The following is a 17,363-nucleotide window of genomic DNA, read 5'->3' as shown; positions in this document are numbered from 1 at the left end:
CACCTTTGTAGGCGGAGTCCATGTTGGAGAGTTCTGGTCACTCTTTGGCTTAACCTGGGAGCCCTTTCGTTGTCTCTGCTGTTCTAAAGGCACTTTCTACGGGGGCTTCACTACTGTTGGAGATGTTTGCTCTCTCAGACTGTTTACTCCCATAACAGACACAGTGGGGGAAGATGTTAAGAGAAATGGCTAAATTGAAATGGAGATTTACTTGATGTCTTAATTGAAACAAAGATGATGGCTTAATTGAAGTACTGTGTTAATATAATTGATATATAGGAAAACATCCTTTTCCTAGGGAAAAAAAGAGCCTTGATTATTTTATTACTGGAAAAAAACTGCTAAAGGAGAAATCGGAAATGAACATTTATTCTCTGAATAGCTCAGGCTGCCTTCCAGTATTGCCTTCTGAGGTTTTCAGATGCTGGAAAGAACCAGGTTAATAAGTTCTGTAAGTACATTTTTACCACTTTCTGGCTCAAACTTCTTTCACAGATGTTTCCCCCCATTATTTTGATTCAATGAAGGGCCCCAGAGGGCAGGGAAGAAACTTAGTGAAGTAGAAGAGAAAACTGCCAGGCACCCTCAGAGCCTGAACGTTCCTGCCAGCAGCTGAGGCCTATGCCTAATTCTGGGCTGATACGCGCACAAAAACGTGGTTATTCTTTTGAGTCTCACGGGGTAGGTGGACTAGCATGGTGGTAAATACTGTGGACTATGAAGTCAGACATCTTCTTTTAAACCCTGACTTGGCCACCTACTGGGTGTTACCCTCTGGGCAAATTAACTTACTTGTGCCTCAATTTCCTCATCCATAAAATGAGGATAATGATATTTTCCCCCTTGTAGGGGTGTTTTGAATATTGTATTGGTTTATGCTTATAAGATGCTTGGAATGCTTGGCACATACTAAGAATTCATTAAATGTTAACCATTATTTTTTATTATTTGCTCATAAAATGCTTCCTAAGACAGTATCATTCATTTTTTCTAAGTCATTTGTTATTCTGTGTTATGATTTCCTGAGCAGCCATAGGAGTTGGAATCAGGCCTTTATCTTTGATTTCTCCCATGGTACTGTGTATGGACTTGATTTTTAACTAGGTCTCAATTTCTCCTTCGCAAATGGGTGTGTTGAAGCCACCTTCATCTAAAAAGGTTTTGCTTTGCTGTGTGTGCTTTGAATGTACAGTCAATTCATGTTTATATAGAGAACGAAGGAATGAAATGTTCCAGGTGATGAAATATTTTCATTAAAAGATAGTAAACATTTAAAAGTAATTACAATACCATAAAACACAATGTACACAAGGGAAAATAGTGTTACAGAAGCAGCAGTAAGGTATTGACCTGGGTTTTAATCTCAGCCACTTTCTGATTCTGTAACTTCATACAAATGATTTTCTTAACCTCACTGGGTCTCCCTGTTGCTATTGTCACCACCATCATGGTTGTTAAAAGCACTGTGGGAGGGTCAGGACACTATTTTGTTCTGGTTCTGGTACCAATTGGTTATATTGCTTTAAGCAAACTGATTTCCTCCCTTGTTTTGTGGTTTTCAATCATAACATAAGAGGAATGGAATAGACCTTCTCAACTGGTATGCATGCTGGTGCCTGGTGGTACTGCAAATGGATATGGATAGATATGTATGAGTATGTCCATGGATTGACCCCTTCTGCTCTTGGGGCAACTGGAAAAATCTGGGGTAGCAGGGTTTTCTTTGCTTGTCTCCTCTTGTCTGGTCCCAGTGCATCACATGGAGAATTTTCAATGTACACAATAATATGAAAAATATTGGCAAGTAGGACTAAAATGTTCCTTTTAATTCTAACAACTCAAGTTTCCCTCTTGATGGTTATGTGACATCAGGCAAATTACTTAGCTTTCTGAGCTTCCACACCCTCGTTCATTAAGATGTGCTCAAAATTCTTCTTGGTTTGGGTAAAATATATGATTTTCCAAGTCTGACATTGGACAAAGGAAGATGAAGACTAAGGAAAAGTGCCTAATTCCGATTGTTGCTTCTTTTGGTGATGTTTAACCTTATGAGTGTGGCAGAAATTGTTAGACCCATGGCAGGGGGTTGGGGTTGCTGATCATTAACATTGGATATAAAACATAGAGAATCTGGATGGGAGCTCCATACTCATGGGAGTTCAGAGTGGGGACATGGGTTCAGAATGTGCTCCCGGGTTTGGAAGTTGTCCATGTCTACTGGAAGAGGTCCCAGACTCAGTTTACCAAAGCATAAGAAAATACTGTCTGTTCCTTGATTTGTATATTAAAAATGCACAAAGTCATTACTGCAAATTACACATCTATAAATCAAATATAATTTTCCCATTGATATGCATACACATTTAGGATGATTTAGTTTCATTTCAGATCAATCATGAATTGGTAGTTGCTCCTATATATTCTCATCCTGTAGCCTTTTTTTATCCAGTTGTCAATAATTTGCAAACAATTAAAGGATTAGTAGAGCTATGACAGCAAATAATTGACTTTATTTTCAATAAATATAATGAGAGAATCTCCCATTCAGCAAAGATATACTGAACATCTATTGTGTTTTAGAACTATTAGCATTGTTCTATTGCTGTTGAATAAGACCAAAAGAATCCATCTTGCTTTCATAGTTTTTGTTTTACTGGGAGAGAAAGAGAATTTAAAAATACATTATGGCAAGTAGTGATAAGTGCTAAAAAAAAAATACATAAAGCAGAGCATGGGACAGAGGGTGAGAGAGAGAGGGTGCTCTCTGAGACGGGATGGCCAGGGAAGGCTTTTTGTAGGAGATACTCTTTGACAGTCTTGAATGAAGGGACTGAGCAAGCAAAATGACCACCAATTTTCATTTATTAAACTTATTAAAGTGGGAGCTATCTCTATGGTAAGGTAATCTTTCCTTTTGCTGAAGGTTTAGACCATTGTAAGAAATTATGAAAAATGGAAGAATGCCTGCTTTTTATTTCTCCTGGCAATATAACTGATAGGTTAGAAATTCTGTATTACTTGAAGTCTCTATGTGTTCTACCACAAAGCAGGGAGATTGGATTGGTACCAGATTAAAAACACCATCACCATGACCCATGTCAAGAAGCTTACTGCCTGTGCTTTCTTCTGAGTTTCATGGTTTCAGGTCTTCAGTTAAGTCTTTAATCCATTTTGAGTTGATCTTTGTGTGTGGTGAAAGATTGGTGTCCAGTTTAATTCTTTTGCATGTGGTTATTCAGTTTTCCCACTACCATTTATTGAAGAGACTGTCCTTTTTTCATTGTATATTTTTGGCTCTTTTGACACAAATTAACTGCTCATATATATGTGAGTTTTGTTTCTGGGTTCCCTGTTTTGTTCCACTATCAATGTGTCTGTCTTTATGCCAGGACTATAATGTTTTGTAAAGCTTTAGAATGTAGCTTGAAATTAGGAAGCATGATGCCTCCAGCTTTGTTCTTTTTTCTCAAGATTCTTTGGCTACTTGGGGTCTTTTGTGGTTCCATACAAATTTTAGGATTGCGTTTTTCTATTTTATGGAAAATGCCATTGGAAACTTTATAGGGATTGCAATGAATCTGTAGATTGCTTTGAATAGAATGGACATTTTAACAATATGGATTCTTCCAATCCATGAATTATCTTTCCATTTATTTATGTTGTCTTCAATTTCTTTCATCAATGTATCATACAGCTTTCAGTGTACAGACCTCTCACACTCCTTGTTAAATTTATTCCTAGGTATTTCACTCTTTTTGATGCAACTGTAAATGGGATTGTTTCCTTAATTTCTCTTCCTGGTATTCTGTCATTAGTTTGTAGAAATGTAATTTATTTTTATATATTGATTTTATATCTTGCAACTTTGCTAAATTTGTTTACTCTTACAGGTGTTTTTGGTGGAGTCTTTTGAGTTTTCCGTATATATGTCACCTGTAAACAGACAGTTTTACTTCTACCTTTCTGATTTGGAGGCTTTTTAATTCTTTTTCTTGCCTAACTGCTTTGGCTAGGACTGCCAGTATTATGTTGAATAAAAGTGGCAGAACTGGGCAACTTTGTCTTGTTCTGATCTTAGAGAAAAAGCTTTCAGCTTTTCATCATTGAGCCTAATGTTAGCTGTGGGTTTGTCATATATGGTCTTTATTATGTTAAGGTATGTACCCTCTATACATTTTTTGTTGAGGGTTTTTATCATAAATCAATGTTGAATTTTCTCAAGAAACATTTTTTTTTTGCATCTACTGAGATCATATGAATTTTATACTTAGTTTTATTAGTGTGATGTATCACATTGATTGATTTGCAAATGTTGAACCATCCTTTCATTCCTGGAATAAATCCCACTTGGTTATCATGTATGATTGTTTCCATGTACGGTTGAATTCAGTTTGTTAATATTTTTTTGGAGATTTCTACATATATGTTTATCAGGGATACTGGCCTATAGTTTTCTTTTCTTGTAGTGTCCCTGTCTGGTTTTGGCATCAAGGTAATGCTGGCCTCATAAATTGAGGTTGGAAATTTCCCCTCCTTTTCTGTTTTTGGGAGAGTTTGGATAACACTGGTAGGATTTTTTCCTTTAAATGTTTGGTAGAATTCACCAGAGAAGCCATCTGATCCTGGGCTTTTGTTTGTTGGGAGATTTTTTTATTATTGATTCAATCTGCTTTCTAGTAGTTGGTCTGTTCAGATTTTCTATTTAGTCATGATTCAGTCTTGGTAGTTTATATGTTTCTAGGAATTAATCTATTTTTCATCAACTGTCCAGTTTATTAGTATATAATTGTTCATTGTAGTCTCTTGTGATCCTTTGTATTTGGGTGGTATCATTTGTAATGTCTCTTCTTTCAATTCCAATTTTATTTCTTTGAGTCTTCTTTCTTTTTTTCTTGGTTAGTCAGGCTAATGATTTNTACGGAGCTCCTTACTTCTCTGCCATCTTGCCCTCTCTCATGATTTGTCTATTTTTAAAAATACTTTCCAAAAACCAGCTTTTATTTTCATTGATCTCTGCTATTGTCTTTTTAGTCTCTATGCCATTCCTTTCTGCTCTAATCTTTGTTATTTTCTTCCTTTTACTAACTTTGGGTTTAATGTGCTGTTCTTTTCCAGTTCCTTGAGGTGTGAATTTGGTTATTATTTAAGGTCTTTATTTTTTTTAGTGTGGGCATTTATCACTATAAACATCCCACTTAGAACTACTTTTGCTGCATCCCATAAATTTTGGTATTTGTGTTTCCATTTTCATTTGTCTCAAGATGTTTATTATTTCTCCTCTGACACATGGGTTATTCAAGAGCATGTTTAATCTCCATGTATTTGTGCATTTTCCACTTTATTTCTTGTACTTTCTAATTTCATACAATAGTGGTTGAAAAAGATGCATGATATAATTTCAGTCTTCTTAAATTCATTAAGATTTGTTTTGAGACCTAACACATGATCTACTCTGAAGAATGTTCCATGTGCACTTGAGAATAATGTGTTTTCTCCTGCTATTGAATGGAATGTTATGCAAATATCTATTATGTCCATCTGGTCTAATATGTAGCCTAAAGCTGATGTTCCCTTTTTGATGTTCTATCTGGATGGTCTATCCATGATGGAAAGTGAGGTATTGAAGTCCCCTCTTATCACTGAACTACTGTCTATTTCTCCTTTCAGATCTGTTAATGTTTGCTTGATATGTGTAGTTGTTCCTATGTTGGGTGCATAACTATTTTGATTAATTGATCCCTTTGTCATTATATGATGCCCTTCTTTGTCTCTTGTTACAGTCTGGCTTAGAGAGTAGACCTACTCTATCTGATATAAATATAATTACCCCAGGTTTCTTTTGGGTTTCCATTTGTATGAAATATCTTTTTCCATCCCTTGACTTCCAGTATAGGTGTCCTTAATGCCGAAGTGAGTCACTTGTAGGCAGCATATAGTTGTGTTGGTTTTTTTTTTTTTTAATCTATTAAACCACTCTGTGTCTTTTGATTGGCCACTTGGCCAATCAGACATGAGATCAAGTGATTGTTCATCATGCTGCAGTGAGTTTTGGGATAGAACACACTTTGACAAATACCCTGTACTTTAATTAAAGTTTAACATTTCCTGTACAAAGGAAATAAATGATACTGTATTATTATAAACTTGCCTGCTTAGATAAATAAAGACACACAATGGGAATTTTAAAAGACTTGGTTGAAACCTTGAATTATTAGTTGTCTCTTTTCTTTTGTTTCCCTGGTACTATTTGGCACATGCCCCTCCTCTCTGTCTTAGTCTCTGTAGTTAAAAGGGAGAATTCTATAGCCTTAAATTGGGCATGGATTTTTATGAATTTATTTTGTAATTCTTTTTGTTCTTCTATAGCCCTATCATTTGGTGCCCATGGATTTGGGGAGAAAATTGGTCCAAACGTCAACACTGCCATAAAGAGCAGAGCGGGGATAGGTGAGAAGGTTGAGAAGACCTTGTATTTTGTTGTTCCCTAAGGCAATGGAGCTGGTCCTTAGAGTCTAATTTGACAGGCCATGGGAAAGTACTTTCTTACTAATGGATTTGATCCTTTAAATTTCATCCCAGGACAGATTCCCCTTGGAAATGTGTCCCTTTCAGTGAGCATCAAAGTATGAAGATTAAAGGTCTAGATGGGACTAGAAAGGAATTTGGAATTTTGCCATCTTATACAATAGGGCTTCTCAAAATATGGGTTCTCTTAGGTCTTTTCAGGATGTCCATATTGACATCTGCACTGACGGCACAAAAACAGTGGTGAACAAAACTATTAGAATCTGAGTTTGAATAAAGGTAGTCCCACCAAATCACACTAGTCATCTCCATCATTAGATACTTGGACCTAAACACACACACACATACATGCTTGGGAGTATGCTAGATTCACATAAGAATGTCCTTGAAGCAGTTAAATTTATTAATTTTATTGGTTCTTGACCCTTAAGCATACATCTTTTTTTTAAGTAGGCTCCATGCCCAGGGTGAGCCTTGAACTCATGGCCCAGAGATCAAGCGTTCATACTCTACCAACTGAGCCAGCCAGGTACCCCTACACATCTTTTTAATATTTTTTATGATGAAATGTAAAATACACATAACATGAGTCTAAGGCTACTGAAGAATGATGATTGTCTCAGGGAAAAATGCTTTTGTGATTGAATTGTAAGGTGAACTAGTCACTTTTTCATTGGAACTGATTTTTTCTTGAAAAAACCACCAACAGATGAACTATGGTTATTTAGACTTTAGTGTCTAGCAAACATTTTCTCAAAAAAAAAAAGGGAGGGGATAAAGTAAGCCTACCTCTTCAAGGAAAACAGCTAACAGTATTTGTTGCCAATGATAAAATTTAAGCTTATAAATGAAAATGAGAATTTTGGAAAACTTTTATTTGTCATTATGAGCTTGGGAGCAGTTCCAATACATAGCAACTTTACTTGTGAGATTTGTGATATTAGCCAATGTGGTGTGTTTTAATTCTGTAATGAAAGTGTCATGATGTGGAAGAGGTAATTCAGCGATCCCATGCTTTTTAGATGACCAATGCATGATGTTTCCAAATCACAAAGGGTAAAAAGATCCATTCAAAATACACCATAGAACACTGGATCTTAATGTAATAGAGTGTAAAAAGTGTGTTGGTGTGGCTTCACATTCCACTCTGTAACTAACCTTTAAGGAACGACATGTATTGCATTTAGTGAATATCCACAAAGAAGAATATATTCAGAAGCAAATACGAGAATGTAGCTCTCTTCTGCTAAGCCAAAGATCAAAGAGACTTGCAAAAATGCAAATTAAGACAACTCTTCTTGCTAAATTGGCTTTGTTTCAGAACATACGGTTATGGTAATAAAAATATCTTATTTATGTTACATGTAATGGATTTACTGCTGTTATCTTTAAATGAACTAATACATAAATTTGAATTTTCTGGTTTTTTTTAAAGTGGTAATTATCCATAGAGAGAAGCCCCATAAATATGGGAGACTCCATCATTTTTTAAGAATGTGAGTGGGTCCTGAGACCAAAAAGTTTGAGAACCATTGTTGTAGACCATACTTGTGACTTTCAAGTGGTAATTGAGGCCATGATAGGTGATGTGACTCATCCACGGAGCGGCAACTGTGACTAAATCATATCTCTGCAAACCACTGTTCTGCTGTTTTCACTGCTGGCATATTTGTTTTCCCGTACTACGCCACTACATGACTACCTGCGTGTGAATAAGCTAATCAGAAACTCCTGTGAGAAAGCAGATGGGAATAGGTTCTGATGGAAGTCAGCCGAGACAGGGTTTTCTCAGAGCCTGGGAATGGGAAGCTGGGTGGGAGGCCAAACAGCCTCTTTCAGACACTGGGTGCCTCCATGTGGAGAGATGTGTGCCGAGGGGAGCGAGGAGGGTACAAGTGGAGGAAGAACATTACCTCTTTCGTATTTTATGCTTCTTGTTCTTAAATACATTGAGCTTTTTCTTTACCCCTTGACTTTTCCTCCAGGGAGTTTGCCCGTTGGAAGGTAAACAACTTGGCTCTGGAGAGGAGGGACTTCTTCAGTTTGCCATTGCCGCTTGCCCCAGAATTTATCCGGAACATCCGCCTCCTCGGAAGGAGACCCAACCTACAACAGGTTACTGAAAACCTGATCAAAAAGTACGGCACTCATTTCTTGCTTTCTGCCACCCTTGGAGGTAAGCAACATCATGACCGCACACTAAGTGGCAGTCAGATCACTGAAAATAGCTTTAAGACCCAAGGGGCATAGCTTGACTCTTCCTCGTTCTTTGTTCTTCCTTGCCTGTTACTGGCTGAGAAATATTTTTCTTTCTGGTGCCTTTGAGAACAGTATAACCTCTTGACATCCAGCTTCAGCCCAGAACATTACTATTTGCTTATAAGCATCCTCCTGAGGAGGGGGTGTGGGGTAAGGAGGTTGGGGGACTGACAGGCTCCTACTAAGCACTTGCCAGCAGGGGGCGCTCCCAGTTTTCTTTTGACAGAGCTTTCTCACCCAGAGGCTTCTCCATATCCTAAGATTTGCTGTGGCTATAGTTGTCAGACCCATGGGCAAGAAAGCAAATGTCCCCTGGGTCCCTGACCCCTGCTTACCTCTCTAAAGATTGGTAACTGCCCAAACCAATTCTAGTGATTCTGGGCTGGATAGGGACAAGGTTGGGAGTGGGGATGGTGTACCTGTGGCCAAATCAAAAGCTCTGAAGATTCAGGGTACTCTCTGCCCTGGGAAGAAGAAAGCAAGATTTATTATAACATTTAGCTCGCTATCTGATGGGCAAAAAGGAGCTCTCTGAGGGTTCGGGGCAGCTGCCAGCATGTGGTAGGTGCTGAGTGTTTGATGGGGAAGAGGGCGGGTGAGCTTCAAGGCTTTTGCCCTTTCTGAGGGAGCAGAAATATCCAGGGTGACTTCTCATAAACAACTTGAGAGAGAAAATTTTATCTCCTCCACGGAGGTATCACCTGAGACTGAGATCAATAAAGGATGTTAAATGGGTAGGCTGGAGGGGAGGGGATGAGCTATGGGGCAGTTAAAGAATGAAGGAAAAGGAGGAAGGCCTCTCAGGCAGGGACGCCTGGCACCCTGTGCCCTGTCTGATGAGATTGTTCTAAAGATGGTGACGGGGAAAGAGGGCATCTGCAGGGCCAGACTCGTGAGCTCTGACTGTTCTGGCCCCGGGTTTCATGTTCTCATTGGTAGGGGATTCAGAAGGCCTCACCAGTGGACCCATGTCATTTGCTTTAGGGGAAGAGTCCCTAACCATTTTTGTGGACAAGCGGAAACTGAGCCGCAAGACAGAGACAGCAGGAAGTGCCCCTGCCATTGGGGGCGGTGGGAACAGCTCTGCCGTGTCCCTGGAGACCCTACACCAACTGGCAGCCTCCTACTTCATCGACAGAGAGAGCACACTGAGGCGGCTGCACCATATCCAGATAGCCACAGGGGCCATCAAGGTAACCACCTGCGATGTACTGGGAGAGGGGGGGCAGACAGGCAGAGAGAAACCAAGAGGGAGCCTAGAGTCTTAGCCAGCTCCAAGCCAGTTAGGCCTGACTGATGGACGTGGGAAAGCAGCTTTCTGAGATTAGGCACAACCGTCCCTATGACCCAGGTCTTCACTTGCACAGCAGATAGTCATGTAGCTTCTACTGTGAGGCAGTCTCCAGCCAACAGACTTGGTAGAAAGGTAGACAGGGTCCTTATTTGGCAGATGTTATGTTCTAGTGAGGGATGAGGTCAAAGCAAAGTCATTTTAGATAAAAATGGAAAGAAAAGACAAAGTCATAAGGTAGATTTCCTGGGGTGAGGGAAAGGAACAGCTAATATTAGCCAGATTGGTCTGGGGAGGGAACTTTGGGTTTAAACGTTGAGGCTGACATCTGAATGATCTGAGGGAAGAGTATTCAGACAGCAAGCACAGGAAGTGCTAGGGCCCTGAGACAGCAACCGGCTTGGTGCCTTGGAACACAGAGAAGACTGTTGTGATGACAGTAAGGTGAGTAAGATGACACTGGTAGAAGATGAGGTTCAGAAGTAGACTGGACCCAGATCACATGGCCATGATGAGGATTTTAATATGTCAAAGTGTAATGGAAAACACCCAGAGAGTTTTAAGCAGAGGGGTGATATGATCCCATGCATGTTGGAAAATGATCAAAAGTTACCACATTAATAATCATAACCTTCATCCTGTCTTCTCTACTTATATCTAGTAGAATTCTAGGAAACTTCATACTGAAATAGGGAAGAGAAGGGCAATGACAATACTTGAGAATGCTGGATTATTTTTATTCTAAATATAAAGTTAAGGTGGCGAGTAGTGGTCAGTCTTATCTTATAGCCTGCTTTTATCACACCCCAAATTTAGAAAGTTTTGGTCATTTATTTATTGGTTCAGTAGATATTTATTGAACTCCTATTATGTGCCAGGTACTGCTCTGGGTACTGAGAATCCCAGAGTGAATCACACATATAAAGTCCCTGCCCTCATGAAGCTTAAATTCTAGTGGTGGAGACATAATGAATTAAATATATAATGTCAGGTGGGATGAATGGTATGAAGAAATAGGATAGAGAGGACAACAGGATAGAGAGGGATGGGAACACCACACTTTAGGGAAGACCTGTGTGAAAAAATGTCATTTAATCAGAGATGTGAATGAAGGGAGGGGGGGAGGGAGCCACATGGGTATCTTGAGTGAGAGCACGTGCAATTGCCCTGAAGTGGCAGTGAGCATGTTACAATCTAGAAACACTGCGTAATATAGCTGGGGNCGCCTCTGGTGGTAGATTGCCTGAGACAGAGGTCAATAAAGAATGTTAAAATCATGAGGGCATTACTGATCAGGGGAGAGAGGAGAAAGGGATCCTGGAGACTGACGCAATGACTATTGCAGTGGTCAGGGGAAGAAATAATGGGTTCTTGCTCAGACAAAGCTGGGTCTGTAGAGGTAGGTAGTGAGAAGTTGGCAGATGCAGGATATATTTTGATGGTAGAGCCTACAGGCTTAGCTAATAAATTAGAAGAAAGGAATCAAGATTAATTGCAAGATTTTTGGCATGAGCAGCGAGATGAACAGTGATTGCGTTTACTGAGAAGGACAACACTGGGGGAGGTGCCATTCTGAAAGAAGCAAATCAAGAGCTTGGTTTTAGACACAGTGAACTTGACATCCAAGTAGAGGTATTAACAGGCAGTTGAATATAAACACCAGGATTCAGAGAGAAAGATCAGGATTGAAGATGTAAATTTGGCATACAAACATATACACACGTGTCGTTGGTATTTAGTATCAGGGGAAAGGATGAGGTGAGATCACTTGAGGAGTGGATGTAGCTGGTAGAGCAGTCCTAAGGCTGAGTTGTGCAGCACATCAATATTCAGGAATGGGGAAGAGGAGAGGATCCAACAGAGAAGGCTGATACCAGGCAGAAAGGTATGAAGAGAACCAAAGTCCTATCACAAGACCATGTGAAGCAAGTGTTTCATAGAAGAAGGAGCAGGCAGCTGTGTTAGATGCTATTGAACAGAGAATGGACCTTCAACCTGGCAACATGGACGTAACTAGCAACCTAGGTAAGAGTGGTTTTGGAGTCATGACAGGGACAAAAGACTGAGTGCAGAAGGTTCAAGAGAGAAAACAAAGTGAGGAATCGATGGAGTAGAGACAATTCTTTAAGAGTTTTGCTGTAAAGGCAAACCGAAAAAAATGGGTGATCACTGGAGAGTGGCATAAGGTCAAGAGAGGTGGAATTTTTGTTTTTGAGATGGGAGATAGTCAAGAATCTTGGCATGTTGATTGAAATGATTCAGGAGAGAGGGAGAAAATGATGCAGGAGTGATGGGAGACAGTTGCAAAAACAATTGGGCAGGTGGGAGGAGTGGCTCTTACATAGGAGCATAAATATCTCATCCTTTGTAGTAGGAGGCATTCAAGTGCACAGGACACATGCAGTAGGATGAAGACGTGGTGGTGGTGGTGGGGGTGCAGATGTCCTGACTGATCCTATTTCCTCGATTCCACAAGAAGCAGGGTTCTTGGCTAAAAGGAAGAAGAAGGAATTACTGAGAAAAGAAGGTAGTAGATAGTTTCCTAAGAGTAGGAGTTAGGTATTTTAATGGACTAGATAAATGTCGTGGGTTGTCAGGCAGCACTGAGTGCCCCATTTGTGACCCATAGGCATAATTATAACATGGGACCAACCAGCATAGCTGCGAGTTTTATCAGCTACATTTGGTACTTCAAGTACAGGCAGGCATGGAGTAGGTGGAGAGTTGGATTGAACAGAAATGTGTGTGTGTGTGTGTGTGTGTACAAGATAAAAAGCAGGGGAGTTGAGAGTATACACAAAGCTGTGATTATAGTGATGGACCAAGGGATTTGAGATCATTAGGATGTGAAAAGTTGGTTAGGTCAAAAGATTGGAAGTCGAAGTACATTTGAGACTGGAGAGAGTGCAATTAGTGAAACAAATCAGGCTCTGGACCTGGCCATGAGTGTGGGTGGCTAAGGTGGGGCTGGAGGACAAGACGAATGGAGAGGGGAGAAGGCTAGGGGCCGGGGAGGCCAGGGTATTCAAAGGGTTTTTNGAAACAAATCAGGCTCTGGACCTGGCCATGAGTGTGGGTGGCTAAGGTGGGGCTGGAGGACAAGACGAATGGAGAGGGGAGGCTAGGGGCCGGGGAGGCCAGGGTATTCAAAGGGTTTTCTACATGGCTGCTGAGGTCAACAGGAGAGATGCAGACCTTGTGGTGATAACAGAGACAGTGGAAAGAAAGCTTAATGCTGGAAATTCTCAACGAGTGAAGGGGACTAACAAGAAAAATAGACAGTTGGAGAAGAATTGGTCTTCTCTGGAAATGAAAGGTGCAACAACTCAAAGGTCCCATTAATGTTCCTACCTATCCTTTGACCTGACCAACTTTTCATTTTCTACCCCGCTTCATGGCCTTCTTTGTCTCACTGCCTTAGACTTCATGGTCTTCCACTGTAATCGCTGCACTGGATAGGTCTTTAACTTGCCCCTCGCTGCCTCCTCATGGCCATGCTCTCCCCTGAATTCAGGACCTCATCAACTCTTGCCCAGTTTTCTTCCATTATCTTTTCAACTAGTCTTTCCGTCTCCACTCTCAGCTCTTCTCCCTTATTCACCCTCTCTGTTGCATGCATGAGTGCAAAGCATCACCCTATTTAAAGCACTGTGCCCCAGCCACGGTGGCAGTGTGACAATGGAAAGAACATAAGATCGAGCCCAGGAGTCTTTGCTGTGCCACTGCTCCTGGCAGGCTGTGAACAGGTACCTAACTACTCTGAATCTCAGGTTTCTCATCCTTAAAACTGTCCAATAATTAAAATATTTTTCACCTTGAAGGATTTTGGTGAGGATCAAATAAAAATATTAGAGAGAATGCATGAGCCACAGCACAAATGGAGTTTGAGAAAGAATAATTCCTCATCTTAACAAAGCTGGAAAGCCATTGAAGATTACCCCTAGTGTTCTTTTGTCTCTTCTCAACGTGTTTTCCCCATCAACACTTCACTTACAATTTCTATCATGTAGGCCCGTCCTGTTAGTCTTTAAAGAAAAAAAAAAGTTTATTATTTTGAGAGAGAGAAGGGGGCAGGGAGAATGAGTGGGGGGTGGGCAGAGAAAAAGAAGAGAAGAGAGAGAGAATCCCAAGCAGGCTCCACACTGTCAGTGCAGAGCCAGATGTGGGGCTTGACCCCACAAACTGTGAGATCACAGTTCAAAATCAAGAGTCAGACTCTTGACCAACTGAGCCACCCAGGCACCCCACTATAAGTCTTTATTCAAAGCACCTGTTTGCTTTGCTTGTCTGTTTACCTAAGTGTCTCTCCCTCACCCTTCTTTGCTCAAGTCAAAAAGGCTACTCTTTTGGGAAGCCTTTCCTGACTCCCAAGGTAGTTAAATGCTCTACTCTGGTGTATCAAACACATGCCTTTTTTAGAGGGCTTATCATTTGAACTATATTTGCTAGCTAACATAAGGTCCTTAGGGGAGGGACTGGTTCTTATTCATCTTTGGTTCCCAGTANACTGTGCCCCAGCCACGGTGGCAGTGTGACAATGGAAAGAACATAAGATCGAGCCCAGGAGTCTTTGCTGTGCCACTGCTCCTGGCAGGCTGTGAACAGGTACCTAACTACTCTGAATCTCAGGTTTCTCATCCTTAAAACTGTCCAATAATTAAAATATTTTTCACCTTGAAGGATTTTGGTGAGGATCAAATAAAAATATTAGAGAGAATGCATGAGCCACAGCACAAATGGAGTTTGAGAAAGAATAATTCCTCATCTTAACAAAGCTGGAAAGCCATTGAAGATTACCCCTAGTGTTCTTTTGTCTCTTCTCAACGTGTTTTCCCCATCAACACTTCACTTACAATTTCTATCATGTAGGCCCGTCCTGTTAGTCTTTAAAGAAAAAAAAAAGTTTATTATTTTGAGAGAGAGAAGGGGGCAGGGAGAATGAGTGGGGGGTGGGCAGAGAAAAAGAAGAGAAGAGAGAGAGAATCCCAAGCAGGCTCCACACTGTCAGTGCAGAGCCAGATGTGGGGCTTGACCCCACAAACTGTGAGATCACAGTTCAAAATCAAGAGTCAGACTCTTGACCAACTGAGCCACCCAGGCACCCCACTATAAGTCTTTATTCAAAGCACCTGTTTGCTTTGCTTGTCTGTTTACCTAAGTGTCTCTCCCTCACCCTTCTTTGCTCAAGTCAAAAAGGCTACTCTTTTGGGAAGCCTTTCCTGACTCCCAAGGTAGTTAAATGCTCTACTCTGGTGTATCAAACACATGCCTTTTTTAGAGGGCTTATCATTTGAACTATATTTGCTAGCTAACATAAGGTCCTTAGGGGAGGGACTGGTTCTTATTCATCTTTGGTTCCCAGTAAAAGTACAGAGCCTATTCTATTATGGGTGATGAGTAAAGGTTTGTTGACTGACTGAGTCACTGACCCTGTTTTACACATAGGTTAGGCTCTTTTCAGTGTGTGTACAAGGGCATATAAACATGTTTAGTTGAAAGAAACAAAGCTACTCCAGGTCACTTGAGCATAAAGATGGTTTATAAAGAGGACTATGGCAAAGAATATCACAGATCTCCAAGGATAAGACACTAAATGTATTCCAGGCACATGGGTCTTACAAAAGGGCAATAAGACTCCTAGGTTACCCCATTTCTTGTTGGAATACAGGTCATCTATTTTTTTCATCTTCTTCACCTTCTAGCTTCTCTTCCAAGTTGTTTCCTTTATTTTTTTTCTAGACCTTTCTGTACGCCAATGACGTCAGCTTATATTTAGCTCTGCCTTGTTCTGGAGCTGACTGTGGCCCAGACTGAACACTATCTTTCTGTTTTCTCTCTCAGCTGGTGCCATTGGGGCAGGGGCCACTCTTGTTCATTGCTGTATTCTCAGTTTCTGGCACTTAGTAATGCTTGATAATTATTTGTTCTGAATTTTAAGGGTGTTCACCATCACCCTTTAAATTTTTTCTCTCAGTACCACAGTTCTAACTTCTCTGGAGGAAATTTTTGTTCAGGGTCCACTTTAAGCCAATATAGAGTCCAATACATAGTCTCAAATATGGCTTCCTGGACTCATCTCTTTGGCAAAGTCTGCAGGTGGTGAAGTGAGAGACAGGAAGCTAGTCAATGCACTTTCCAGAACTAGAGCCACTGCCCATCTCCCCAGAAGTGGGGCCGCCATACTTGGAAGGCTCTTTTTGGAACATGAGATAATTCATCTTCCACTGAGCGGATTAACCTGGAGTTTCTGTTGAGGAGTTCAATGTGCTCTTTCCATGGGATGCAATTCAGAGACATGGGAAAACAGGATTTTCTCCTCCCTCCACTCCTCCACGTCCTCATCCTCATGTAGCTTAGTGGGCTCTAGAGAACCATGTGACCTGTCCAGGAACACACTGCTAGACTAAGGAGCACTGGGAGGTCTTGGCACCCTATCCTACCACATGCTCACCTGATAGGGTGAACTGCTCATTTTAGCCTACTGTGAAGTGTTCCTCCAGAGACCATTTCTTTACTCGATCATGCTTTTACAGATCCACACAGCAAGGGCCAGGAGGCTAGATGCATCCCGCAGCGCGTCCCTGCTAACTGACACTCCTTTGTTGGGGCTGCAGCCCCTACCACCCACTTCCCTCTACTGAACATGCCTTTGCAGCAGTAGAGCTGGCTTCCAGCACTGTCGTTACTCTGCAACAAGGTGGGTGGCATGGGGTTCTGCTCACCTGGTCAGCCTTGGCGAAGGGAAAATCCTGCAACCTGTCTGCCTATTCTTCTGTCTCTACATTTTCCCCCTTGTTAGCCACCTCTTTTCACTAACATGGAGAGAGAAGCATCTTGTTCCCTTTGGTTTATCTGACATGTTCCTCTGAGACCCCACTGAACATCTCACTCTGCTGTAAGGTTTACCCTCATCACTGCATACCTCCAGTGTAGGATTTGTCACATTACATTCCAGCTGTGTGCATCCCCACGGCCACCTTCCCACACCCACAGGGATGGCAGGAGGGCTTGGAGCAGTAGGGCCTCTGTAGTCTGCACACCCTTCCTTCACAGTGGTGGGCATGTGGTGAGGCACTCAATAAAATGCTAGGTAGGTGAAGGTGGGCTGCCCGGTTTAGTGGGAAACAACCTTGCTCAAGGGAGAAGGCATGGGATCAAGTTTCAGTCTCGGTGCTCACCATTTCTCTGACCTTGTGAAGTCAATGAACCCCAAGACATGAGATTACCAGCTATTTGGCTAACATGTACCCAGGGCTTACCTTCAGCTGACAGGGCTACACCAGCTATT

At 41.2% G+C, this 17,363-nt stretch overlaps 1 protein-coding gene across 3 annotated transcripts in view; it reads left to right on the top strand.

The window, feature by feature from the left end:
- Positions 1–17,363, top strand: part of BRINP2 (BMP/retinoic acid inducible neural specific 2) — a 121,762-nt gene that overhangs the window by 89,936 nt on the left and 14,463 nt on the right. For all 3 annotated transcript variants that reach the window (XM_077763317.1, XM_077763316.1, XM_077763318.1), the window contains exons 3-4: positions 8,511–8,701; positions 9,769–9,977. In XM_077763317.1, coding sequence (XP_077619443.1) covers positions 8,511–8,701; positions 9,769–9,977 — 400 coding nt within the window. The remainder of the gene's footprint in view (positions 1–8,510; positions 8,702–9,768; positions 9,978–17,363) is intronic.

Source organism: Crocuta crocuta, unplaced genomic scaffold, assembly GCF_008692635.1.
Source record: "Crocuta crocuta isolate KB4526 unplaced genomic scaffold, BGI_CrCroc_1.0 scaffold3, whole genome shotgun sequence".
NCBI classification, from domain to species: domain Eukaryota; kingdom Metazoa; phylum Chordata; class Mammalia; order Carnivora; family Hyaenidae; genus Crocuta; species Crocuta crocuta.
Note: the sequence above shows the minus strand (reverse complement) of the source record. Positions and strands in the feature narration are given on the sequence as shown.